The sequence below is a fragment of the Phasianus colchicus genome, chromosome 1 (assembly GCF_987193195.1).
Source record: "Phasianus colchicus chromosome 1, bPhaCol1.hap1.1, whole genome shotgun sequence".
Lineage (NCBI taxonomy): Eukaryota > Metazoa > Chordata > Aves > Galliformes > Phasianidae > Phasianus > Phasianus colchicus.
This window is the reverse complement of record NC_143436.1, coordinates 1,766,834-1,794,727: the sequence shown is the minus strand read 5'-3', so window position 1 is coordinate 1,794,727 and position 27,894 is coordinate 1,766,834. Positions and strand designations below refer to the sequence as shown.

Sequence of the window (27,894 nt, the reverse complement as noted above, 5' to 3'; positions counted from 1 at the left end):
TCAATCCATTGCTTGGTAGTGTCTGGCAGCTGCACAATATTATCCAGGGATGACTCAGCATTGAAAGAGGGGAGTGGCTGTATCTCAAGTGAAATCCAGTTCCAGCCATGTTTTGTATGTCACTTGGACTGGTGTGCTTTGGGCACAAGTCTGTGATCCCCTTTCTGCTGACAGTGATACCATGTGGGTTGTGTTTGTCTATAATTCTCATTTTTAGAGCTGTAGAAAGTTTAGCTGGTAGTTGAAGATCCACTTAAACAGGATCTAGGGCAAGCTAAAATTGTTGAAAAGAATATGTCATAGAATTGTTATGGTTGGAAAAGACCTTTTAGATTCTAGTCCAGACGTCAACCCATCACCACTATGGTTAATCATAGAATCATTAAGGTTGGAAAAGACCACTAAAATCCCCGAGTCCAACCCAACCCATCCCCACCATGCACACTGATAGTGACTCTCCCACCTCCCTGGGCAGCCTGCTCAAGTGCCTGACTTCTCTTTTGGACTGTGGACTTCTTCAGATGTTCCAATTACTCTATTTTGTGGAACTGTACTTGGGGAAATGTGTACTTCAAATCTTTTCTCCTCTGAAAGCCCGACTTTATCTATGTAAGTTGGAGCTTGCAAGCAATTGCTAGAGAGAAGAGCCTTTTCACCTACCTCACAAGCATAGTTTGTAAGGAAATACTAAGCCTGGTCAATCCTGGATGCAAAATTACTATAGTAACTTGTTGAACTTTCCTCCTAAACAGAATGCCTGAAGTCTTTGCATTGTAGTTGCATGGCATACAGTTTGCATACTTCTGTTATAAGAGATCAGCTCTGTGACCCAGTGGTGGTGTTAATGAAGGAGGAGATGCTGCTGCTTCCAGGGGCAGCTTGATGGGAGATGGAGGAAGGAAAGATGTGAGCAAACCAAGCCCTCTGCTGGGGAACAGCCTGTATGGTTCATTTAGCAGCAGAACCCACCTTAGTGCAAAGTGTGCTGCTGTTCTCCAGCCTTAATGCCTCCTGTAGATCATGGGGATGGCTGGACAGAAGGAAATCACACTGGTTTAACTCTGCTTTTATGTTCTGACAGCCTGAGTTCTGCTTTAGACAGCACATCTAGATAGCAGCCCTCTTCTGCAGCATGCTCATGCAGTCACAGTGGGGTTTCTGTGCTATTTCCAAACAATTTCACAGGAAAGCTTTCTGTAAGAGGCTTCCTAATAAGTGCTGCTGTATTTTTACTGTTGCTTTTGCTCATAAAGGCAGAAAAAATAACTTGGCGTTTCCTTTGCTTCTGATTATTAATATCAAAAAAATTCTTTTGCATTTCTCTTTGTGATACCAGAGTAAGGCAACTTGAAAGTGTCAGGTTTGTATTTTGTACAAAACATCTTCCACAGCAGGTGGTGAAGCTTGGCATTGGAAAGTGCATCTTTTGACTGTTCTCTTCTTGCAGACTTCTCTTGCTTTGCTGTAGGATGCCTTGAAGCTGCAGAGAGGATGCTGGGATGACTGCATTCACTCTGCTCCTTCAGTCAGGACACCCCCAGAGTCCATCCATCTCTTCAGTCCCAGGGTTTGCCTCCTTGCCTCCTTACATACCTGAATGTACCATCCAAGGGGGAGAATTGTACTCCCCAGTGCCTCTCAGCATAGTTGTGCTGTTTGCAGTGAAACCAGAGCACTCCTGGGCTGGCAGAGGAAATGGGCCAGATAATTCAAGGAGGAACTAAGGTGGAAGAGACTCAGAATAGCTACCAACAAAGCCATGGGACCTCGTGGTCAGATTCCCTGTTGTTCTCTAATGAAGTATCAGGTTCTCAGTGCTATTGTTAGGCTTCCTGCATGTATTCAACCAATCCTTGTTAAACCAGTGCTGCTTTTGGCTGTTTGGAAACAAGGAGGAACATCCCTGAGGTTTCTTTTAAAATAATGACAATTAAAAAAATCCCTGCAGTGGAAGAATCCCTCCAGGGCTCTGCTTGCTGAGCACACACAAGTTTAGTTGTCAAATGGCCATGTGTCATAGAATCACCAAGGTTGGAAAAGACCTCCAAGATCATCCAGTCCAGCCATCCACCTCCTCCTATGAGCACCATCATCTGAAGCACTGACAGTGTTTTGGGTTCAAGGTGTGGTGCTGTGGTCATGAAACACGAAACAACGATTTTAGAAGAAGGCAGAAGTAGGAGAAGAACTCAGTGAGGTGGGGAAGCATGGTGCTGTTTGCTTTCCCCCATGCAATCTCCTTTAAATTCAGATTTCCAGTGCGTTTACCCTCAAAACTTTTTGGTGCTGTTGCTTGCAGAGATTCAGACCAACTCTGGGTCAGTGGATGTGAGCAGCTTTGTCTTTCCCTTGCAGATCTCACCAATATATTTGAATCGTTCCTGCCCCAGCTGCTGGCCTATCCTAACCCTATAGATCCTCTAAATGGTGACGCTGCAGCCATGTACCTCCACCGACCAGAAGAGTACAAACAGAAAATTAAAGGTAAGGGCATCAGTATAATTGTGATTCTGCCTAGGGGAACAAGGACTGTCTATGCTGCAGATTTTTGTCAGTCCCCATTCGTTCCCCTTACAGCAGCCTCATTTGTTTTAGAGATCGGAGAACAATTGGGAAGAAAAGATATGTGACTGAGGAAGGAGCAAGGAAAAGTGCTCAGGTTAAGTGGAAATATCCATTTTATGATTACTGGACAGAAAATAGCTTGTTAGCAGTTCTTTGGAAAGTTATCTGAGGGCAGGAATCAGTAATACCATTGCAGAAAGCAGTTCTGTACTGTGACAAAGCAGGAATTTTCAGTAAATGCCAGCAAATTCCTTGTCACCTCCTACTTCAGCTGAGGCTTAGTGCTCTATGCTGTTCAGAGAGTGCCATTAAAGAGAGCAGCAGACCAATTAGTGATGTCTGGAAGGATGTAATGGGGTAGAGATGGTCTTGAAGGTCTCTCTGAAGACAAGAGGTAAAAAATTGGAGAGTTTAATTTAGAGTACTGAGTGGGGCTGTAAGATCTGATGTGTCAGGGGTGCCTTCAGAGAATAAAGGAGTGACTTATCCTGTAATCACCACGAGCAGGATGTGGTCACAGGCTTGTAGCTCAGCTAGGGGAGCCTAGGCTGTACATTAATGGTGGCTGATGGGGGTGGGTGAGCCCTGGCACAACCTGTGAGGGTGCTGGTGTGTCTGCTCACAGAAGGGTGGGAAGGACAAATGAGACAAGTCAGAAATAATTAGCTAGCAGCTCCCTGGGATCAGCTGCATGCAGACAGGAGCAGAGGCAATGGGCCCATGGCAAAAGCCACGCACTTGTATACTTGATCCAGTGGACACAGTCAGCATTTAATCCACTCTTTGGCCCAGATTGCATCTTCAGTTTTTTTAATAGAGGCTGTGACCACCTGTGTGGTTTGTGGTTACTGAATAACCATCAGACTTGTTCATCCAGGGAGCCTTGCTGGGATGGTTGGCAGGTCCTGCTCAGCAAGGAGAGCCTCCATGAGCAGCTCCTTGTCAGCAGCTCCATGTAACCATCCTCCCACGTGAGATGGGGCAGCAGTGTTGTGAAATCCCTGCTGTTCAGGGAGTGCAGGTAACCCAGAAAGAGGTGGGGTTTGGTGCTGGAGTCCTTTCATCACTTGTGCCACGTCACTGCAGAGCAGTTAAATCTCAACTCGTTGTGTTGTGATGCCACATGACTCCAGGGTGGAACTACAAATGAGGTCAAGCCAAGCTTGATTTAAATACTGAGTTATTTGGCACACTGTTTGATTCCTCTGACAGCTGCATGACAGAATGGTAAGAACTACTCTGTAGATCTGCCCTGTTTGATATCCTGGAGCCCATTGCTACTGCTTCTTAGGAAACAAGCTTCCAGGCAGAATGGTTTGTCAGATGAAATCTCCAAGGCCAGCATGAAGGGACACTTTGGGTGTCCTCTGTGCTTTAATGAACCAGGGAGAAAAAAATGACAGATGCACCCTGGAAAAGGCAAAGAGACTGATGCTAACCAACAGCAGGTGCTTCAGGGAAGGGCTCAGGGCATCCCTGAGGGAGGTTAAATGGGAGAGGCTGCTCCCTGTTTCCATCTCGGCAATCAGATGCTATGAAGATGATCTGGGAGGAGGTTTAAGTGCTTAAAATGTGTCTCATGTTCCCTGTACCCAAGTGTCCTGTCTTGTTCCAGGCTTGCGTGACAAGTATAGAATAGAGCTAAATATTGTCATTCCTGATATTGCAGTGTTTTTAAAAATAGCCTTGGACATGTCAAAACTGAGGCAGTGGATTGTAACAGCTTCTCTGCTCTGGGAAGCTCAGGATCTGCAAATACATAATTTATTGCTTTTTTCCTTCATTTTTTAGTTATAGGCACGTAGAGCAGTTGCTTGATATAGCAATGAAGAGACAGGCTTAGAGTTAACATTGCACAAGGTTTGTGGCTGCTGTGAGACCCATACAAGTAAGAATTTATCATGGAATTTGTAAATATCTGTTAATATTACTGATAACAGAGACAGAAAATGTAGTGCTTAGCATTAGGTCCTTCTTGTCCATCAAGGAATGGAATAACACAGAACCAAGTTCTCCTTTAAGATCTCTTTTCTTGGTGGTCCTAAGTAGGATGGCTTGCAAAATGTTATGCCTGGGGATACCCATACCCACTGGATTTGGGGTCACCTAAAGTTCCCAGTAAGGGTGTTACCCTTGTCACAGTGAAGGAACTAATACAAATAGTAAAAGCACTTGGGTTCCCTTTACTGGTTTGTACAAGAAATAGCATCTTATCTGGGTAAATAACTCTTTTCTAGGGAAAATCAGTTTCTGGAAAGCCACAAGGAGTAGCCAGCAGGGAAATGTGTCCTGTTGGCATTATCCCATCTCCTTATTTCTGCTGGTTGCCTGTTGCCCACCTGCCTTCCCACGTAGATGTCTGATTTTGTGTCCCCCCCCCCCTTCAGCTAGTTCTTCTCATCTTTGGGTTTAACTAGGTCTGCCACATGGTTTGCTTTCACTTTGCAGCATCCATCTCTTTTGGCAGGGATCTCTGCCCCAGCCTGTGCTCTCTGCTACAGGTAGGAGACATCAGGCACCGTGATAACACATGCAAGCACCTTTTCAGAAGGGGAATTTTAGTGCTCAGGACCTGAGGACAGAGCACAAGACTGCTTTCCTGTTCACATTATGTGCACTAAGAACTTTCTGATGATCTGTCTCTCTCCGCATTGCGTGGAGAGCCCTCAAGTGCTCCTTGTTTGCATAGCTGCCTTTAATATTTCATCAGTTCTTACAAGTTTTTTGTAAAACAGATTGGGATAGCTCCTCCTGTCGTTGGAGCAAGCAGGTTAATAAATATATATTTAACAGTTAGACTGAAACAGTGTGCATCACTGGATGGAGATGCTTGGAAGCACCTTTCAGCCAGCTCTCCCTCACAGCTTTCCCATGGCAGAACAGCTCTACCAGGGTCACAGCTGCTCCATGAAGTGTTTGTCTTCAAGTCCTGTTCCTTGGGAAGAATTAATACACAATTTGGAAGGCTGCAAGGCTGGGTTTGGTGTGTGCCATGCACTTTTTCCTTGCAGGCACTCATCTTTGAGTGCAAGGGGATGATGATATTCCCCTTCACTTTTACTGTTGCTATTTGAAGGAGAGTTTGTTGCATTGTAATAGCTTAAAGAAAACAACTTCACAGCCAAAATTCCCCAAGAACAGCATGAGAACGGCTCCTCTCCTATGTGCAGAGCAATGTGGAGGATGTGCTGTTGGAATACTGCTGTTCCAGCACTTGTCCATACTCTGAAGCTGCTTTTTCAGTGTGCATGCACGTAACAAATAGATTTTCTCTGCTGGAGATGTCCTCAGCACACAGGTTTCCAGATTCTTCTTGAATCCCAGAGGGGATGTTGCAGAAGCAGTTCCCAGACTCAATCTGCTTGGTCCCAGTCCATTTATTACTTTGCTGCTCCATCTCTCTATGTGGAAAAGCAGCACGAGTCACAGTTGGCAGTGGTGATTCTACCTGCCTGCAGGAATCCCAGTTAAACCAGTTTCTCTGCTTTCTGCAAGGCTTCCTGCTGGCTGCAGTTCATAGATCTGGGTGCCTGGAGCTGGTGTGGTTTGAAGCCTGCTGTGAGACATGGTTTCTTTTGTTGACCTGCAGTGCTCTGGGCTCCCTGCAGCTCCTTCTTGGCTAATCCTACAGCTGATGTGAAACTGGCTGCAGGAGGTGAGCTTGGAGATCAGAGACAGCTCTGCTTAGGCACAGTCTCTTCCAAACTTGGATTGGGAAGGGACTCCAGCTGCATTGGTGTGGCCATAGCTCCAATGTGCCCCAGTATACAAGCAGCCCCATGGAGAGCCCCTTATTTTCCAGCCAGGAGAAAAACTCAATTAAAACTCTCAGATAATAATTTTTTAAGCTCAGATTGTGTAATATCACAGAATCACAAAATGGCTTGGGTTGGAAGGAACTGTAGAGGTCACAGAATCCTAGAATGGCTTATGTTGAAAAGAACCTTAAGGATCATAGAATGTTTGAATGGGTTTGGTTAGAAATGTCCTTAAAGATCATAAGGCCATAGGATAGGTTAGCTTGGAAGGGTCATGAAAGATCATAAGCCCATAGGATGGGCTATATTGGAAGGGTCCTTAAAGGTCACAGAATGGATTGGGTTGGAAGGGACCTTAAGCATCACGGAGCCATAGAATGGTTCAATTGGAAAGGCATCCACAACTTATAGAATAGTGGTGGTGGCTTGATGGCATTCAAACTTGTTCTCCAGGTCAGCAGTAAGTGGAATGTGAGCTAAACCATCCAAGGGAGGATTTAGGTTGTTTCTAGCTGTGAGTGTGTATCAGTGATGTAGTAGCACAGAGATTGCATGCGTTTTCACACCCACCTCTGAGCATTTTCACACCTCGTTGCTGGGCAGTGCTGCCTTGAGTCAGAGGAATCTGGTAACCCTGTGATCAGTGCTATCATCTGTACTGCTGTAGATAATCCTACAATAATCTAAACTTTATAATATATATACTATATTATCTAAACAATAATCTAAACTACGATAAACTGCTATACTTTGAGATTTACCAAACACGGACGATCAGTCTTAAGCCATCCTCTAACTGTTGAATACATGCTGCTTATGCTTTTTTTCTTTTTCTGTCACACACAGAATACATTCAGAAATATGCAACAGAAGAAGCACTAAAAGAGCAGGAAGAAGGCACCGGGGATAGCTCGTCTGAGAGCTCCATGTCTGACTTCTCGGAAGACGAGGCTCAGGATATGGAGTTGTAGTAGAAGAGGCAACCTGCTTTTCAGAGAGACTCTAATTTCCTAACCATGAGAAGCAGACTATAATATTCATATTTAAACAAAGCAATTTTTTTTATTACTAAACAAGGTTTTTATGAATAATAGCATTGATATATATATATATATATATCACCCTTTAGATCTTGATTTTTCTTGGTCATTTCTCAACCCGAGGTGCATAGCATATTCCCACATTCCATTTTGGTAGCAATATGCAGCCCAAATGCATGCATTCAGATTCCATTTGGCCAAGTCAACTTGTGTGCTACTGAACTGTCAGCTCAAACAGCTGCCCTGGTAGGTAGGGAGTTAGCAAAGATGTTTGCTTTCCGATCGATGTTTCCAAAGACCACCACCTTGGATGCTCACACATGGAACAGCGTTTTCTCTTAAGATAAATCTGAGGGATGTGCTATTAACTGCATAGATCAGACAGTGGAATGAAAGGTGCTCCTTCAGGTCAACCTCGCTGATGGTATTTGATGCGGAGTCACATTTTAAAACGTTCAATAGAACCAGCACAAATGCATGGAGCTATTCAGAGCCTTGAAGCTTAAGAGTTTAGACTTGGATTTTCAGTCCGTTTTTATATGTGGACTCCTGCCTGCCCTTCTGAACCGTAGGGACTGACAACCACTGGTCCATCCATCCGCTTTTGGGACTTTTGGAAGCCTTCATCTGGATGTTAATCTTTTGGTCTGGATTACGAGCTGTTCCCTCTCTGGAAGGAATTAAACACAAACAATGCTCTTTGGTTTAGCTGGAGCACATGTGAAACCCAACTCTTATTTTGTCATCCTTTTGAAACTGCTGCCCTTCGGGGCTCCAAGTTTGCTTTTTTTTCTCTTGCTTGAAGTATGGTTGAACACCTCACAAACACCTCCATCTCCTGGGAGGGCTCTCTGACCAGATGGATGAGCCGTGCTGAGAGCTTTGGATCCACGGAGATCGGCCCCGTTGGCTGCAGTCCACGAATCCATCGGCACCCATTTTATTTTCCTTTTCTCCCCTTCTGCACCAGCTTGGTAGCCATCTGCTTGTGTGTGTACAACAGGATTAAAATTTCTTAAAGTTAACAAAGAATGTGATCTAGGAAAAAAAAAAAAAAAAAGAGATGAATAAAAAAAAAAAAAAGCCTAAAAAGCACCGATTGAGGAAGCAAATGAATCTGCTCTATTTTTTTCCTGATTTTTTTTTTTTTGTTTTTTTTTCTGTGAGAAATGAAATATTTGATTTCTTTGGGTGTTTTTCAGCAAGCTGAGATTTGTGTTTGCTTGTTTTAATGCTACGGAACGGAGCAAATGTCTACCTGGGATGCTGGTATACTTGAATTTGGATAATTGTGTGTTGGAGATCGGAATGGAGATGGATATTAAACCTGAACGTGACCTGCTGTATTTTGGGGGGATTTCTGAGGGGTTTGGGTGAGATATTTTAATTTGTGGAGCAGCCTATGGGATGGTGTATGGGAACTGATCCACCCCATGCTGCTCTGAGCAGAGTTCTGAATGTCGGGTCGGTACATTTGGATTTTCCCAGACATGTTTTCCTTTAGGAACGCCACCGAGTTCTGAGTCAGCGGGGTTGGAAGGTTACAATCCTATTTCTAATTCATAAAGCACAATCAATTCATTTCGTTTTGGAGGAGGAAAAAAAAAAAAAAGAGAGAGAAGAACTCATAAAGTATCATTTTGCTTTAGCATGATTTTCCTTAATAAAAATATACAAAGAATTTCATTTATGTTAATTACGGGCATGAAGCAAAGGGTTTTTTTTTTTTCCTTTTTTTCCCCTTGCCCCCCACCCTCTTCTTTTCTTTTAAATCAGTAATGTAGGGCTGTGGCTAGTGACTGTGCTGAAGTTCTCTATCTAGCATTTGTGGCTTGTTGGAAGGGTAATATTAACTATTTAACATGTAATGGTGTACTTAACTCTTATCTAGCACGCTGTTTTCTCATTATTTGGGGTGGGAGGGGCCACATTTGCTGGCACTGTTTACCTTGCTTACCTGCTGACCTAGCAGTTTGCTTGTGCTATAACCTTTACTGTAGGTGCTACTTAGGAGTAGAGTAAGTGCTGGGTGGTGATATCAGTTTAAAAGAAGAAAAAAAAAAAAAGAAAAAAAAAAGAAAAAAAAAAAGAAAAACACAATAAAAATTTGTATTTTTTCAATATTGTATAAAAATAGTGTTCTAATTACCTCATCCCCTTTTCTTTTTGCAGGTTAACCCCCATCACTCCCTCCCTCTCACCTTTGTTTTGATGCATCACACTCGCACGTTCTCCCCTCAGTTTGTGAAATCAGTGCTCTGCAAAGCAGAGGTTCCCCCAAAAAATCCATGCTTGGTGCTGCCCTGACCCTGGTCAGGGCTCCTGGCACCACTCTTCTTTCCTCCCCATCTTCTCCTGTGTCGTTTTTCACCTCTTTTTTTCCAAGTCTTCCTCTTGAAAGAAATCTCCCTCCGCCCCACCCAATAGCTTGTAAATAAAACCGTATGTGTAGACTGGAAGGAAAAGGTGGAGCCTTATTGCAGCATGGTAGCTCTTTTTTTCATCTTGAGGGTGTTTATTTTCTTTTTTCATTATCAGCATTCACAAAACAGTGTTGTCATTGCCTTGTGCTCTCTTGCAGTGATGGGAGCCTCAGCCAGCCCTACCCGTAATCCCATGTCCCTGCTCTCAGATGAGTTCCCCCATCCCAAACCTTGGTGCTGAATTGGAAACAGGCTTTGCCTTCTGCTCCCATCAATTCTCCTTTTGGCTGTTGAGGATTTTGCTTCTCTGTGGTGCGTGAGCCACCAGCAAGGTCATTGGAAGCTCCTTTGTGTCCTTGTCACTACACCATGGCTCAGTGGAATCTGTTCCCCAAGGGCTTTCCTCCTCCATCCCATTGGTCATTGGAAGTTCTCTGGTGTCATCAACACTGTCTCTTGGGGTCAGTGGGACATATTCCTCAATGGCTCTGTTCTTCCACCTTGTAGCTCTGGTCATTAGAAACTCTTTATTACTACTGATGCTATGCTATGGGATCAATGGAACACGTGCCCCGATGGCTTTGTTCCTCCATCCCATAGCTTTGATCATTGGAAGTTCCTCGATGTCAACAGGATGTGTTCCCCAATGGCTTTGTTCTCTAATCCCATAGCTTGGAAGCTCTTTGGTGTCATTGGCATTGCCATGGGATCAGTGGGATGCGTTCCCCAGTGTCTTTTTTTCTTGCATCCCACTGGTTGTTGGAAGCTACTTGATGTCACAACACTGTGTCATGGGGTCAGTGGGACGTGTTCCCCAATGCCTTTGTTCCTCCATCCCATAGATGTGGTTTTTGGAAACTCCTTGGTGTGTATGGCACGCATTCCCCAATGACTTTCTTTGTCCATCCTATTGGTCATTGGAAGCTCCTAGGTGTCATCAGTACCTTCCCTGGGAGTCAGTGGGACATGTATCCCCAATGGCTTTGTTCCTCCATCCCATAGATTTGATTCCTGGGAACTCCTCAGTGTCTATGGGACACATTCCCCAACGACTTTCTTTGTCCATCCTGCTGGTCATTAGAAGCTCCTTGGTGGCATCAACACTTTCCTTTGGAGTTAGTGGGACATGTTTCCACAATGGTTTTGTTCCTCCATCCTATAGTTTAGGTCCTTGGAAACTCCTCATTGTCAACAGGATGTTCCCCAATGGCTTTGTTCCTCCATCTCATGGCTTTGCTTTGCAGGCAGCGTGGAGCAGAGCTTTGCCATCAGCTCAGTACCACTCAACCTCAACTGGGACGAGCATACGCCCCACATCCAAGGCTCTTCTTCCCATCCTAGGTAGGGTCAGAGGTGTTTCACCCTTTTTCTCCTTCATTTTTGCTCACCCCAAGTTCTACTAGCACTTTCGCAGGGGTGTTCGCAGCGTGAGAAATGGCCATTATTTTACTGACTGTATTTGGTACCTATCGTGTGATACTTGAAGAGATCGGGGCGTTTTGCCCTCCATCAGAGTCTAAACTCTCTTTATTTTCTTTTTCCCCCGTTTTTTTTTTTTTTCTTGCGTTGTGATGTAGTGGGCACATCTGCCCCCGCTGACAAAATGCCTCTTCTCTAAGAGTATAACCTCTCCGGTAGTTGTGTATAATGACAGAACTGTAAACTTTTTTTAAAATAAAAAATATGTATATACCTCAGAGGCTGCCTGGTGCTTGAGCTTCATGCAGGAAGGGGTCCTCTACCCCACGTCATTGGCTCTGTGGGATTTACGGCACCCACGGGGCATTTTTTGGGTTGGGAATGAGCTCTTGGCTGATGGAGGCCAACCCTACATTGACTGAAAATGGAGCTGCATGGGGTTGGATGCTGAGCACACACCTTTTGCTGTGAAATCGTTAGGTTTGGAAAAGACCCCTGTGATGGCCACCCAGTTCAGCCATCAACCCATCACCACTATGCCCACTCATGGAATCATTGAGGCAGGAAAAGATTGCTGAGATCATGGAGTCCAACCACCAAAAACCTCTGGGATCAATCATCTAGTCCAATCTTCAACCCATCAGCAACCCTTATGCCCACTACATGACATCCCTAAATCTCACGTGTGATGTTTGGCTTGATGTTGAATGGAAATTGGGATGTAGGATGATGCATGTAGGGATGTGAGTTCCCCAGTCATTGGTGTTTTGTGGGGCAGGACAAGGGGAAGGGGATGCAAGCCCATTATTGGACCATGGTCTCATGTGTAGCTTGTACCCCTTGCCCCCATCCTGGCTTAATTTCCAGCTGCTGTCCCAAATCTGCTGCAACTCTCCAAAATTTCTTGGTTTTTTGGGTTTTTTTTTTGTCTCTTTGAGGTCAGGATGGCAGATCCGTGTCGTGCCAGTGCCACCTGCTGCCAGCATCCAGCCTGACACCTTCTGCCACCTTCGGCCCCATAGATGGCAATGGGACATCCAACCCCACTGCCACCAATTGGAGCCACCAGCCCTGCAGGCTTTTGTTCCTTTTGCCCTAGAGAGGGAGCAGGGGAGGAAGCACTTTATTTCCTCTGTCTATCCTCCTCCCATCGTGGGTCTTTTAGGGACAGCTGGGGGTGACACTGTCCCCTCTGCCCAGCAGGTGGCCCCCGAGCCACACCAGTCGCTTCCCACTCTGTCCAGTACGGGGCAGATGGGATTTGGGATATTAACCTGACTGGGGGGTCAGGAGCATCCTGTCCCAATTGTGTCCATGCTGAAGGACATCAAAAGACACAACGTATTGAGCATGGATTCCCATAGGGCTGTGTGTGTCATCCATATGTGGCTTTGGGTGCTGTCACTTTGGAGCTTTGGGTACCAACACCATGGGGTTGTTGGTGCTTCCTCCATGGGGAGCTGGGTGCCATCCCCATGGGGCTTTGGAGGGTCTTTTCCATGGGGATCTGAATGACATCCCCATGGGGTTTTGGGTGCCTCTTCCATGGAGTTTCTGGCTGCCATCCCCATGAGGCTTTTGAAGACTTTATGAAGCTCTAGGTGTTACACCCATGGGATTTTGGTTGTCTCCTCCATGGAGTTTTGGGTGCCGTGTCCAGTGGGGTTTGGGTTATCTTCTGTTTGGCTCCAGATGTCATCTCCATGGAGTTTTGATTGTCTTCTCCATGCAGCTTTGGGTGCCATGACCACTGGGGTTTTGGTTGTCTTCTCCATGGAGCTTTGGATGCCATGACTACTGAGGTTTTGGTTGTCTTCTCCATGGAGCTTTGGGTGCCATGACTACTGGGGTTTTGGTTGTCTTCTCCATGGAGCTTTGGATGCCATGACCACTGGGGTTTTGGTTGTCTTCTCCATGGAGCTTTGGGTGCCATGACTACTGAGGTTTTGGTTGTCTTCTCCATGGAGCTTTGGGTGCCATGACTACTGGGGTTTTGGTTGTCTTCTCCATGGAGCTTTGGATGCCATGACTACTGGGGTTTTGGTTGTCTTCTCCATGGAGCTTTGGGTGCCATGACCACTGGGGTTTTGGTTGTCTTCTTTTTGGCTCTGGATGCCACCCCCATGGGATTTTGGGTCACTTCTCCATGGAGCTTTGGGTGCCAGCACCATGGAGTCTGGTGTTTCTTACCTATGGAACTCTGGGTGCCATCTCCATGGTGTTTCAAGTGTCTTTTCCGTGGAGCTCTGGGTGCCATCTCAGAGGACTTTGGGAGCTTTCCCCATATGATGTGGGTTCCATCCCAATGGGTCTCTAGGTACCATCCCCATGTGACACATGTGCCATCCCAGTGGGACTCTGGGTACCATTCCTCCCCACTTTGTCCCCACATCACAGCAGATTCTGGGCTCTCACACCTCCACGAGCACCTAGAAACTCTCCCCATCCCAAAAGCACCCAAAGGACCTCACATCCATCCGGATGCCACCCCAGCAACAATACCCACACCACCGACCAAGGGATGTGAATCTCCACGTGAGCATCGAGACAGGTGACCCCAAGGGCTGCGGGGGACACCTGAGCCCCTCCACCTGCCCCATGCTGGCTCTGGTTACGGCCCCAATTGTTCCTCTCTCTGGAAGAAATGCCGTCAGCACCAGCGGATCGGTGGCCATTACTAATGCATGATGCTCTGGCGGGGAACGGCTGTGCCTGACCCCATCACTGGGGATTCTGACCCATTTTTCTCCCCTTTGCTCCTTGGTTTTCAGCTCTTTTTCCCATTTTGGGGGGCATTTTTCTTCCTCATTTTCTCCGGGCTCACCGTCAGGTGAAGCTGAGCCCAGCAGCTTTGCCCCAAGCTCCTCACCCACCCCAAATTCCAAAGCTGTGGGGAACCCAACCCTATTGCCTCCCCTGTGGTGTTTGGGATGCATTCTCCATGGAGTTCTGGGAGCCACACCCATAGGGTTCTGGTTATCCTCCCCATGGAGCTTTGAGTGCTATACCCATTGGGGTTTTGGGTGCCTTCTCCATGGGATTTTGGATTCCACCTCCATGAGTTTTTGGGTGCTTTCTCCATGGAGCTTTGGGTGCTAGCATCATGGAGTCTGGGGTTTCTTCCCAATGGAACTCTGGGTGCCATCACCATTGGGTTTTGGCTGTCCTCTATGGAGCTTTGGGTGCCACCCCCATAGGGCTTTAGAGGTCTGACCCTACGTAACCCACCTCATTGTGATGCCCACCACCTCCCTCAACCCCTCTCCAAAGTCCCACCCCCATTTTTTCATAGGGAATCTCACGGGCTTTACCAGAGCCAACCTCACCGCGGCCATAAAAACGTGCTGGCTCCATGGATAATGTACTCGGGTTGCGCTCTCGCATCAATATTGCATTATCTTTTCCATCCCCATCTGAGCACAACAAGAAACCTCGGAAACAAACACAACCCAGGCTGAGCTCCTGCCCCAATCATCCCAGCGCCAATGGGGCGGCCCTGCCCGGCCCCCAGCTCCTTGCACATTTCATATTCGGGTTAGGAACAAAATGAGACGGTGTAAATTTTTAAAGAAGGCCATTTGCTCCGCTCGGTTTACACCAGGGTGAGGCCTCCGAGAAACTTCAAGCAGACCCCGATGGAATCAAAATACAAATAACACTGAACCTTGTGCTGAAGAGTCCCAAACCACGTTTGGGGTGGAACAAGTCCCTTTTATGGATGGTTTTGAAGCCTGGACAACCCTATTGAATCACATTATCATCTCCTGGGGACTATTCCAGATCGTGGGGAACATTCCAGGGAGATGCCCTTCATGGGGACCATCTTAGATCCTGGGGACCATTCCAGGTCTTTGGGAACCATCTCAGGACTTGAGAACCATCCCAGGATGCTTCCCTGCTTGGGCTTCATCTCGGTCTCATGAGGACCACCCATGGTGCCCCTCTGCTCAGGGACCATCTTGGGTCTAAGGGGACTCTCCCAGGCCTTGGGGACCAACCCAAGTCTTGGGGACCATGCCAAGCTCCTGGGGACCATCCATAGGTACCTCCCTCTTTGGGTACCATCCTGGGATCCTGGGGACTGCTCCAGGCTCTTGGGGACCATCCCAGTTCTTGGGGACCACCCAAGGTTCTTGAAGAACATTCCAGGCTCTTAGGGACCATTTCAGGATCTTTGGGATCTTTCCAGGTCTTGGACACCATGCCAGGCCCTTGGGGACCATCCAAGATACCTCCTTCATTGGGCACCATCCCAGGTCTTGGGACCATCCTTGGCACATCCCTTTCTGGTGGCCATCCTTGAGTCTTGGGAACCAACCCAGGTCCTGGGGACAAGCCCAGGCTCTTGGGAACCAACCCAGGTCTTAGGGAACCAACCCAAGTCTTGGAAACCCATCCAGGCTCTTGAGAACCAACCCAGTTTTTGGGGACCATGCCAGGTTTTGAGGACCAGCCCAATTCTTGAGGACCAACTCAGTTTTTGGGGACCAACCCATGTCTTGGAGACCACACCATGCTCTTGAGGACCATTTCAGGTCTTGGGGGTCATCCAAGAAACCTCCTTCCTTAGGGACCACATTGGACTCTTGGGGACCATTTTGGTGTGCCACAGCCACCAGCACCTGATTCCATCCCATCTCCCAGCATTGCCCCTCTTGTAGGGGGGCTGCTCCCCACAACCACTGCTGGTTAGGGGGCTCATTTCCCCAAAACAAGTAGGAACAGACCCTCTGCTCCCACCTCCATCCCTGTGTCCAGCACACATCCGCCCGCCATGACCCACAGCAACCCGATCCCAATCCCATTCCATGGCCCCAAACTGGTCGAGCTGGTTTGGAGCACTGAGCCCAGCGCATGCGGAGGCAATGCAATTCGGGGGTGTTCACATATGCTTTGGGGACAAACATGGACAGTTTTGGGGTGTTATATGTGCTGTTTGGGGGATTTTTTGGGGTGTATTATTGGGATGCCTGTGTCTGTTTCAGCAGCGCTCGTGTTCATTTTGAAGGTGTTTCTGTCTATTTTGGGGGCGTTCGTATCAGATTTGGGGATGTTTGTGTCTGTTCTGGGGTCTCTTGCCTCTGTTTGAGGGGGGGTTGTGTCTGTTTTTGGGGTGTTTGCATTTATTTGGGGGTCGTTCCCAAATATTTCTATCTATTTTACAGATGTTCGTGTCTATTTTGGGGGTGTTTGGGGGCATTCGTGTCAGTTTTGGGGATACTTGTGTCCATTTTGGGAACAGCCACGTCTGTTTTGTGGATGTCAGTTTTGGGGGCATTTGTATCTGATTTGAGGGTGTCTGTTTTGGGGGTGCTTGTGTATAATTTAGGAGCATTCAGATCTTTTTTGGGGGATGCTCGTGTCTATTTCGGGGACATTCCTCTATTTTGTGTTTGGTTTTCTTTAGTGCATTTGCATGTTTGGGGGGTTTTTGCCTCTATTTTGGGGGTATTCCTGTCTATTTTCAGGAAATCCGTATTTATTTAGGGCTGTTCCTGTCACTTTGGGGTCAATTTCTGCCCATTTTGGTGCATCCATCCTCATTTCAATGCAATCTGCTGTATTCCAGCCACACTTCACCACCGTCCAAACCCACCTGGGGCGTCCCTACAATTTGGGATCCCTTTTCATACATTTGGGATCTTTTTTATGACACCGTTTTGCACATTTTCAGGTCCCTTTTCCACATTTTCAGATCTCTTTTCTACATTTTGTGTCCCCTTTCCTACATTTTCGGGCCATTATTTCCCTAGTTTGAATCCATTTTCCTATATTTTCGGGTCCCTTTTCTATATTTTCGCACCCCTTTCTATATTCTCACGCCCCGTTTTTACACATTCAATCCCTTCCCTACATTTTGAGCTCCTTTTTTCCTATATTTGCAGGTCTTTTTCCCATACTTTTAAGGGTCCTATCACCTTTTGGGGTCTCTTACCCATGGAGGGGCGCTTTCATCCCTCCCACCCCCCGTGCACGGCAGCTGCGGGCTCTGCCCTATGGGGTTGGGATCACTTTCCATCCCCCCCTCCCTCCTCCTCCTCCCGAACCCCCCCGGCAGCTCTCAGCGCTCCGAAATCGGATCAGCGGCGGTTCAGGTGCGGCTCCGTTCAACGCTCCTCCGGCGGTGTCCGATGTCCGACAGCCGCCGGACGGCCCCGGGGGGGGGGGGGGGAGAGAAAGGGGGGTCGGGGCGGCCCCGGGGGGTGGGGGGGGGGGAGTCGGAGCGGCCATGGGGGGTCGGAGCCGCTTATAAAAATCCTTCCACCGGGGGGGGACGAGAGCAGCGGGGCCTCAGCCGCCTCCATCCTCTTCCTCCACGCACAGACCCGAGGCCACGGGGGTGGGCGGCCGCTTTACATCTCCCCTTTCCCCCCCCACCTCACCCCCCCCCAACCCCGAATCCCTACTTTCCCCTTTTATTTTCCGAGTAGGGGCACTTTTCCTTTTGGTTCTTTAGACTTGGGGGGGGGGAGAGGGTCCCAGAGCCCCTTTTTACTTAAGGTGGGGGGGTTACAGGAGCGGCCCCGCTGTTGGGGATTTGGGGTAACGAGAGGCGGCTCCTTATAGAGGAGGGGGGGGGAGGGGGGACGGCCCAAGGTGAGCCCGGCCCCCCCCCCCTTCCAACACCCCATAGCCCTCCCTCTGTCCGTCCTCCCCCCCGGGTACGGCTCCACCTTCCGGGGCCACCTGGGCCAATTGCAGCCGCTGCGGGGGGGGGTCCCCCCGGGGCCGGGCTAAGGGCGGCCGCCACCGCCGCTCCTCCGCATTATTGGGGAGAACGGCGGAGAGGAGAGAGGTGTGGGGGGGACCGACTCCTCACCCCCCCCCTCCCCTTTTAATAGCGTGGGGTTGGGGCGGAGGAGGGTCTCTTTTTATCCCCCCAAAAACTCCCTCTGAAGGGACACCCGACGGCAGCGCTCGGAGCTGAGGTAAGTCTTGAGGCTGTGGGTGAGGGGGGGGGGGGGGAGAGCTATGGGTGACCCCTTTGGACCTCCCCATAGGGCTTAGGACCCCCCCCCCCCATAGGGATCCTCCCGCAGGATCCATCTTTGGGGCTGCATTTCCCATCCCTCTTTTTCCCCGACGTGACTCCCCCCGAAGACTTTTCCCTTTGAAGTGAGCTCCCCCTCCCCTATATAGAGCTTAGGACGCCTCCCCCGCCCCCCACTTCCCCCCCCCCCCCCCCCCACATTTAGGATTTAAGAATCTCCGATAGGATTTAGGACTCCCCCTCCCACAGGATTCATCCTTAAGGATGCATTTCCCACCCCCTATTTTCCTCGACGTCCTCCCCCCCTATAATGACCCTTCTCTTTACAATGAGTCCTACCAACCCGCCCCCACTTCTGAGCCCCCCCCTCGCTGATCCCCCCACTTCCCACTCCAAAAAGCCCCCAAATTCCCATCATTATCGGGCCAAAAGGGTGACAACGAAAGCCCAGCACAACCCCAAACCTCAGCCCCCCCCCGGCCCCAAGGGGGTCCTTTGGGGTACAGCGGTGCCCCCCCAACCCCAATCCGATGCATCACTTTACCCCGGGGGGGTCTTTCTATCAGCCCCATCTCAATGGCAGAATCCAACGAAATCTCAGCTCTTTTCCCACTGTCTGCACCCTCACAGCATGGAGGGTGTTCTGAGCCCCTCCCAGGTCTCTTCCCCCCACCCAGCCCCATAGGGACACACAGAGCAGCCCCCAGCCCCAGTGCATCTCCAGCGCAGTGTGGGGACAACGGGAGCTCTGAGATTTGGGGTCCTGGTCCCATCTGGGGGCTGTTATGGGGATGGGGGGGGTCCTGGGGTGGGGGCGCTGGCACTGCGGCACTGAGATGCTACAAAATGGGGCTGTGCTGTTCTCGTCCCCATGTCCTTTCCCATCCCCATCCCTTTTCCATCCCCATCCCCAGCATCAGCCCCCAGCCCTATTCCATTCCCCAGCCCTATTTCTATCCCCGTCCCCATTGCTATTTCCATCCTCATCCCTCTCTCCATCCCAAGCCCCATCTCCATTCCCAATTCCTAACCCCATCCCAAAGTCCTTCTCTGTTCCCAGCCCCATTCTTGTCTCCATTCCCATCTCCATTCTCATTCCCAACCCCATTCCTGTCCTCACCTCCATTCCTGCTCCCATCTCCATTCATCTCCATCTGCATCCCCATCCCTTTTTCTCTCTCTGTCCCCATCCCCATCATCTCCATTCCCATCCCTATCCCCGTTATCTCCATCTCCATCCCCATATCCGTCTCCATTCCTATTTTCTTTCTGTCCTCAACTCCACCTCCATTCCCATCCCTATTCTCTATCCCCATCCCCATCCCATCCCCATCCCTACATCCATTTCCATCCCCATTCCCACATCCGTTTCCATCCCTATTCTCTTTCTGTCCTCATTTCCATCTCCATCCCCATTCCTATCCTCATACCCACCCAGGCTCCCCCATCCCCACACTGCCCATACCCACGGAGTGGGGTCCCACGGCCCCACAAATGGAGTCATCCACCCTCCCCCCACCCCACTGAGGACCATGACACCCCCTGACCACCTCAGTCCCCGTTCCCATAGGGTGACAGCCTTGGCTGGACACCATTTGGTGCCATCACCATTTGGGGCTCGGGAAGAATTTTTTTGAGGGTGGAATCCAATCTAAATCTGTCTCAGGGACCATAGGACCCCAATGTCCCCATAATGAAGATTTGGGGCCTTGGAGGGGCGCTGTGGGGAGCAGGGCTGTGTGTGTGTGGGAGGGGGGGGGCATGGGAGGGTGAGCTCTGCACATCCGCAATGCGGCATCGCCCAACGTCATCGCTCTGCAGAGCTGGGGGGGCTGGGGTGGAGAGATGGGATGGGGATGGAGATGGGGATGGGAATGGGAATAGGGACGGGGATGAGGATAGGGATGGGGACAGGGATGGGAACAATGGGGGCACCCCTATGGCTGCCACCACCATGGCGTTATGGCACCCAATGAGGGACGGTGGCACGCAGTGTTGCCTATTGGGGGACAATGATTTCCAATGGGGTTGATGGAAGCCAGTGGGGTCAATGATGCCCAAGAGGGACAAGTTGTCAGGATATAGGGTTGGGATGAAGGTGAAGCTACCGTGGTCAATGTCACGCCAAAGAGATTGTCCCTGCTGGGAGAGGACTGACGTCCCCAAAATCCCTCCCTATATCCCCACTGTCCAACCCCGCTCTGTGCTCAAGGTGAACCAAAATGACCGATTCACCTCTTTCAGCCCCAAAATTCAAGGCTGGCACATGGTTGCACCCCCATTACCTCTCGGGGCCGCGGCTCAGCGACACAAAGGGGACTTTGTGCCCTCCTCCTCCTCCTCCTCCACCGCCACTGCTTGGCACAGCCCCACAGGGACAGCGACGCAGCCATCTGGAGGCAAGGGGTGCAACCATTTTTGGGGGGGATTTCCAATAATTTTAGGGAGTTGGCCACTATCTGGGGGGATTTGCAACCTTATGGGGATGTTTGCCAGCTTGCAGGGCTTTTCGCAACCTTATAGGTTGCACTGCAACCTTATAGGGTGCTTTGCAACCTTGTGGGATGCTTTGCAACCTTTCAGGATGTCTGCAGCCTTTTAGGGTATTTGCAACCATCCTTACAGTTTACAAGAGTTTTAGGGCATTTTAGGGCCACTTAGGGGGACTATGCAACCTTATAGAGTCTTTGCAACCTTTTAGGGCTCTTTGCAACCTTATAGGGTGTTTGCAACTTTATAGGGTGTTTGCAACTTTGAAGGCTGCTTTGCAACAAGTGCCCTTTGCAACCATGTAGGGCCTTTGCAACGTTTAAGGGCACGTCACAACCTTTTAAGGTCTTTGCAACCTTATAGAATCTTTGTAAACTTTTAGGATGTTTGCAGCCTTGTAGGATATTTGCAGCCAGTGGGACTTGCCGGCACTGGGCTCATCGTTCTTGGAGCACTGATTGGGGAGGAGTTTTGGGGTAAAACCAGGTGGAAATGGGAGGGTGCGAGCTCGCTACTCCTGTTCTGTGTATGGCACTGGTAGAATTCACTGTGCAACCCCGCGGTCAGTGAATTACCATAGGGCCATAAACAGAGCAGAGAAAGACCCGCGAGCCCCGCGGGGCCGCCGTGCCGCCCGGCCCGCTTTGGCACTAGCACATTTTTGCTTTGCTTTATGTGTTTTGAGCAATTATGTGTAGTGCCAATATGGGAGAAGGCGGAGAGAGCACCACGGGGTGGGAGGGGATGTGTTATTTTTTGCCATTTTCCCATTGCACGACCCTAATGGATGGATGGATTTGGTGATGGAGGGATGGGTTTGGCAAAAAGACGGATTTGGCAATGGATTGATGAATTTGATGATGGGTGGATGGCTTTGGGATGGATAGACTTGGTGATGGATGGATTTGGTGATGGATGGATGGATTTGGGATGGATGGATGGATGGATTTGGGATGGATAGACTTGGTGATGGATGGGTTTGGGATGGATGGATGGATTTGGGATGGATAGACTTGGTGATGGATGGATTTGGTGATGGATGGATAGACTTGGTGATGGATGGATTTGGGATGGATGGATGGATTTGGTGATGGATGGATGGATTTGGGATGGATAGACTTGGTGATGGATGGATTTGGTGATGGATGGATGGATTTGGGATGGATAGACTTGGTGATGGCTGGATTTGGTGATGGATGGATGGATTTGGGATGGATAGACTTGGTGATGGCTGGATTTGGTGATGGATGGATGGATTTGGGATGGATAGACTTGGTGATGGATGGATTTGGTGATGGATGGATGGATTTGGGATGGATAGACTTGGTGATGGATGGATTTGGTGATGGATGGATGGGTTTGGGATGGATGGATGGATTTGGGATGGATAGACTTGGTGATGGATGGATTTGGTGATGGATGGATGGGTTTGGGATGGATGGATAGATTTGGGATGGATAGACTTGGTGATGGATGGATTGATTTGGCAATGGATAGATGGGTTTGTGATGGATGGACTTGGTGATGAATGGATGGATTTGCCAATGGATAGATAGATTTGGTTATGGAGGGACGGATTTGGGAGGGATGGATTTTGGGGTGGATGGATTTGGGATGAGTGGATTTGGTGATGGATGTATGGATTTAGTGATGGATGGATTTGGTGATGGAGGGTTGGCTTTGGGGTGGATTTGGGGTGGTGGTGAGAGCAGGGAAAGCCTTGGAGAGATGGAAACCCAAAATTTTGGTGCTTTCATCCTGGGGTCCAGCACAAGGAGGGGGGAACTCACATCAATTGGGTCCTTTTTAGGAGATATGATGCACATCTGAATGATGATGGTATGGGGTTTTCAGCACATGGAGCATCTGTGAAACAGCTTTGGGATGATGTTCAGTCCCAAGAGGGATTTCCTGAGGGTGGAAGGAGGAGATTTTCCTTTTTTTTTTTAATTTAATTTCAATTTTAATTTTTGGTTCGGGGTTGGGTTTGGGTTTCTTTTTGCAGCTTCCCAAGCCCATCACTGCCTTCTTCCCGTCCTGGCTGCTTTTGGCAATGGTAGAACTCACACTGGTGCGCTCGCAGGATCCGGTGGTTCTAGACTTGCCAACTACAGCCCCGGGAAATGCCACGGACACATCCCCCTTGATCCCCCCAGCACCCATGGCTGTAAGAAGGGGGTTGTTACAGTGTCCTGCTCCATTTGTGCGTTCCAAGTCTGGATCTTTAGGGAGTGCCCAGCCATGGGGACAGTGGGTTTGGGTTCCAGATGTGCTGTTTTTTGGAAGGTTTGGGGGGCAACCATGGAAATGTCCTCATAGAGGGGAGGGTCCTGCTGGAAAGCGGTCATTGGAGCATCTTGGCCTTGTGTCCCCGCTTGACTCCAGGCATTAAGCTCTGATCCGTCCCTGCGACATGGGGAGGGGGGGTGGATTAGGTGGCTCCTGCCCCACATCTTGCCAGTGCCAGCTTATGGGATGGGAGGGAAACTGAGGCACGAGCAATGCTGCCATGTGCCCCCGCTGCCATATGTCCCTGTCTGTTCCCAAGTGCAGGAGGGACGATGACAGCATTTTGGGGAGGGGTGGTGCAGGGTGGGGTTTGCACATTGGGGTGGGGAGGGGGGGTTCCTTGCTCCTGGCTGGGTTTGGATGGGGGGTGGTGGGGATATGTAGGGCAGCACCGGGTGATTACGGAGCTTTCGGCCATAAGCCTGCAGAGATTGGATCATGTGGGATTAGAGTGAAGGCTGCATGCTCCCAACCTCCTCACTGCGCCGGGGGAGGGATGAAGGGAAGGATGATGGAGATGGATGTGGGGGTCCACATTGCTTAGTGGGGTGGGTGGGAGTGTGAGGAGGGGGCACAGGCTGTCTGTCTCTCTGTCTGTTTGCTTGTTGGATCCATCATCCGTCTGTCCAGCCATGTATCAGTCTGTCTGTCCTTCCATCCATCCACTCAGCTATCATCAGTAAAGCCACCCACCCATCCCCCTGTCTGTCTGTCCACTCACTGAGCCATGCATCTAGCTGCCTATCCATCCGTTTGTCCCCACATCCATCCATCGAACCAGCCAGCTATCGCTCCATCTACCAGTCTGTCCATCTGTCCAGCCATTTATCCATCAATCCAACCACTGCTCCATCTGCTGGTCTGTCCATTCATCTGTCCATCTGCCCATCCATCCAGACAGCCTTTGAGCCCTCTACAAGTCTTTTTGTCTATCCGTCTGTCCATCCGTCAAGCCACTGGTCCCTCTATCACTGTCAATCTATCCACCAAATCACCCGTCTGTCCATCCATCCCAACAGCTATTGAGCCCTGCATCAGTCCATCTGTCTGTCTGTCCATCCAGCCAGCCAGCCAGCACTCTGTGAGTCCGTATGTCCATCCATCCCAACAACCATTGAGCCCTCTGAGTCTGTCTGTCCGTCCATCCATCCATTGATTCCTCTACCAATCTGTCCATTCATCCAGACAGCCACTAAGCCTTCTATGAGTCTGTCTTTCTGTCCATCCATCCATCCATTCATCAAGTCATTGACCCTGTCCTTCTTGTCCATCCATCAAACCATCCATCTGCCCATCCATGTCCCCCAAGGCTGAGCTCTAACATTTCCCTCGAGGGGATCAGAGGTGGAGTATCCTCTCCAGCCCCACCTTCCAACAAGCCACACCCCAACAAAAGCCCCACCCATCCCCATAGTCCCCACCCCCAGCAATCACCTGAAGGCACATGGGATCCCCCAGCACCCAGTGGGCATCACCCCAGAGACCCCTGTTAATATGTCCCTTCCCAGAGACAGCAGAGTTTTTGAGGTCAGATCCTGTGATTTGGGGTTGCTGTGCACACTGCAGCACTGGGGCTAAAGCTAAAGGCAGCAAACCCAGCTAGGTCACAGTGTGGGCCGCCCAGGGTTGGAGAGACCCTCTAAAACTCAGACCCTCTCAAAACCCAGGGACTTCCCGAAGCCCAGGCTGGGCTCCCTGAGATGGAAGGGAATAAAAATGTCATGTGCTGGGTGAGCTGCCCCAGCAGGAGGCCCCGACCTGCTTATTAAAGCCCGATTAGCACAGATTAAAGGCTGGGGGCAACGTCTGCCAGGCTGAGCCCCCACCATGAGCCCATTGGGGAACCCCAGCCTGGAGGGGGCCAACTCTCTTCCCGTAGAGCAGGGCTGGGATGTTTTGCTTGCTTTGAGATTGACTTTGAGATCACTTCCCCCGTGCCTCCTCCTTTCCTTCCACCTGTCCTTCTATCCATCCTCCACTCCACTTTGTCTTCAGGCTGCAAGAACTGTGCTCTGATCCTACAAAGGATCCTACAAGATCACGTCAGAGCCATTGGTCCTGCCCCCCATACTCAAATAAAGCTGCTAAACCTCAGTGCTGCCGTCTGGCTCCTCCTTGGGATGCTCAAACAATGATTGGGATAATGGGGGCACAGCAGGGATGAGGTGGCCTTGATCCCATCATGGCATGGTTGAGGAGTTGACCCTGATGGTTGCTTTTGGGGTGCCGCTCACCGTGGTGCTGATGGAAGCACGCAAAGGATGAAGCTCATATAGCACAAAGGAAGAACTTCAACACAAAATCACCCCCAAACCCAAAACCACATCAGGGACCCTGTCCGAGTGCCTGGGGGGAGATGGCAAGTTACCCCAAAATCCTCAAAAAAGCCCCAAAGAAGGAGTGAGAAGCGTGGGTAGACACATTTGTAACAATTTATTGAATAATAGACACTGGGAAAACAATAGGGGTCCATGCTCTGCTACTTGCCTGGTTTTGTCTCTTTGGGGGGAGGGCAAAGGGGACTGCTGGGACTAAAAGAATGTCATCGCACCGCCCAAGGAACACGGACTCGAAAGCCACCGACATCTTCACAACGACGATAAAAAATAATAATTAAAAAAAATAATAACAAACTGGAGAAACCAGGGCTGTTTCTATGGAAATATTTCCCTCCCCTCATTTAAAGTACAGAAGAAGTGTATACAAAGAGCATTTGATATTTTCCTTATAAAACAAGTAAATACAAGAATCTGAAAACTTCCTCGAAGGCGGAGCAAAGACGCGGAAAACTTCGTTAATGGCCACTTGAAAATAACAATAATTAAAAAAAATATTAAATACCACACACAACCAGCACGCACCATGGGGGGCTTTTGGGGTGCTTTTGTCTTGTTGGAAAGTCCTGGAGGATCTGTCCCCAAAATGCTCCCATGAGCTGTCCCCTCCTTTGGGAGACGTCGGGTGACGTGGGTTGGGTTGAGTTGGGTGGCAGCAGTAGGAGATGCTCAAGGAGCGGGGCTGGCATGTGGCTCCAGAGGGATCCCCAAAAGGGTTGGATTGGGGTCTCCAAGTGTCCAGGGTTGGCGGAGGGGTCGTGGCTCTTTGGCAAAGGATCGGGGCATGTGCTGGTCATATTGTCCCCGAGTCCCCACAGCCCTCCCGGCACAGCTCCAGAGGCATTTCCGCTCCGTTCCAAATTGACAGAAGAGGAAATAATAATTATAATAATAATAATAAAGAGGAAAAAAAAAAAAAAAAAAAAAAAACCACAAAAAAACAACAACAAAAGAATTGAAATGGCAGGTTTTCAGAGCAGAGAAAGAAGAATGTGTCTCCAGTGTGCACCAGGGGAGCCAAGCGCGGCGGTCATCGAGCTGTCCTCGCGCCCGCACGGGGCTCCGGGACCGGCAGCTTCAGGGGCTGTCCCCACAGTCACAAATGCATTTTCCCAAAAAAGAGCCTTGCCCGAGCTTTGTTATTATTATTATTTTTTTCTTTCCTTTTTTTTTTTTTTTTTTTAATTTTTTAATATAAAAGTCCACGTTAAAATCTTCGAAACCTAATTCACCCCATGTGGGAGCATCCATGCTCCCCTGCTCTGATCTGTCGTGGGAGGAAAGGGGCCCAAGGAGTTGCATTTTTTGCATGTGCGTGTGTTTCTTTTTTTTTCCTCCTTTCTAACCTCTTCAGAATGGAAGTCCCGTCTGCGTTGGGCTTCTTGCTCCAGTGTGATCAGTGGTGCTATAAAGACACACTTAACACACGCATCCTTCGTTATTTTTCGTTAAAAATGGTCAACAAAACTCTTTTTGCTTCCGAAGCGGAGAGACTCAATGCCACCTGATTGCATCTCTGGATAGGCGTTAAAAAAATTTATTCGCATAAGAGACGAGGAGAAAAAAAAAAAAAAAAAAGGGAAAAAAAAAAAAAAAACAACCCAAAAAATAAAAATAAATCATCTTGATCCTGCTGCGGGTTATGGTCACTGTTCCAAAGTTACTACTTCCACTGCCTGCCCGTCCACGGTGACGGCACTGTCTGCTATCCGTGTGGTGACCGGTGCCATTGCCACCTGCACGGGGCCATTGCCCTGTGCCAGGCTGGTGACCACAGTCTGGTACATGCTGACGGGGATCTGCACGAGGCCTGCGGAGACACAAAGGAGAAATGGGGTGGTGAGAGGGATGACGGAACGTTGTTCTGCCAAGGAATGAATGGGGTTGGTGCGGTTGAGTGTCGTGGTGTGGGACACAAAGGGTTTTTGGGTTGTGTTGGATACGGGTGGAGATGCAGTGGAGGTTTTAGGGTCTTTTAGTTCTCATGGGAAGTCAAGGATTGAAGAAGGCAATGGGTAGGAGAGAAGATGGTGGGAAGGAGGAAGGAAGAATCATCATAGAATGGCTTGGGTTGGAAGGAACCCTGAAGATCATTAACTTCCAACTGTCCTGCCACAGGCATGGCCACCAACCTCCAGAAGACAATGATGGGTGAGGGGAAACAAAGATGATGTTGGGTAGGGGCAAAGGAAGATGGTGGGGGGGGAGGGGTGAATAAAGAATCATCACAGCCATCATGGAATGGCATAGGTTGGAAGGGACCTAAAGGATCACAAAGTCCTAACCTCCTGAACACAGGCAAGGCCACCAACCTCCAGAAGATGATGGTGGTTAAGGGGAAATAAAGATGATGGTGGGGGGCAGGGGAGAAGGAAGATGGTTGCTAGGGGAGAAAATGATGGTTGCAAGGAAGACAGTGATAGGGTAGAAGACAATCTCCCACCCCATGACATATAGATGGTATCACACCCACACCATCACGCCTGTGTAATTATTCAAACTTAATGGAGCTCAGCCCTTATAAACGTTAGAGAAGCCCCATAATCAACCCCATCACACCGTGTGAGATGAGAAGAGGCTCAG

The 27,894-nt window shown here is 49.3% G+C and overlaps 2 protein-coding genes across 6 annotated transcripts in view; one reads left to right on the top strand and one right to left on the bottom strand.

Moving 5' to 3' along the window:
- UBE2H (ubiquitin conjugating enzyme E2 H) overlaps positions 1 to 9,775 on the top strand; it is a 42,283-nt gene extending 32,508 nt beyond the window's left edge. For both annotated transcript variants that reach the window (XM_031605083.2, XM_031605084.2), the window contains exons 6-7: positions 2,356 to 2,484; positions 7,170 to 9,775. In XM_031605083.2, the coding sequence (XP_031460943.1) occupies positions 2,356 to 2,484; positions 7,170 to 7,294 (254 nt within the window). In that variant the 3' untranslated portion in view covers positions 7,295 to 9,775. The remainder of the gene's footprint in view (positions 1 to 2,355; positions 2,485 to 7,169) is intronic.
- Positions 9,776 to 25,389: 15,614 nt separating this feature from the next.
- The window catches only part of NRF1 (nuclear respiratory factor 1), a 47,921-nt gene continuing 45,416 nt past the window's right edge, over positions 25,390 to 27,894 (bottom strand). For all 4 annotated transcript variants that reach the window (XM_031605073.2, XM_031605074.2, XM_031605072.2 and 1 more), the window contains one exon: positions 25,390 to 27,121. In XM_031605073.2, the coding sequence (XP_031460933.1) occupies positions 26,958 to 27,121 (164 nt within the window). In that variant the 3' untranslated portion in view covers positions 25,390 to 26,957. The remainder of the gene's footprint in view (positions 27,122 to 27,894) is intronic.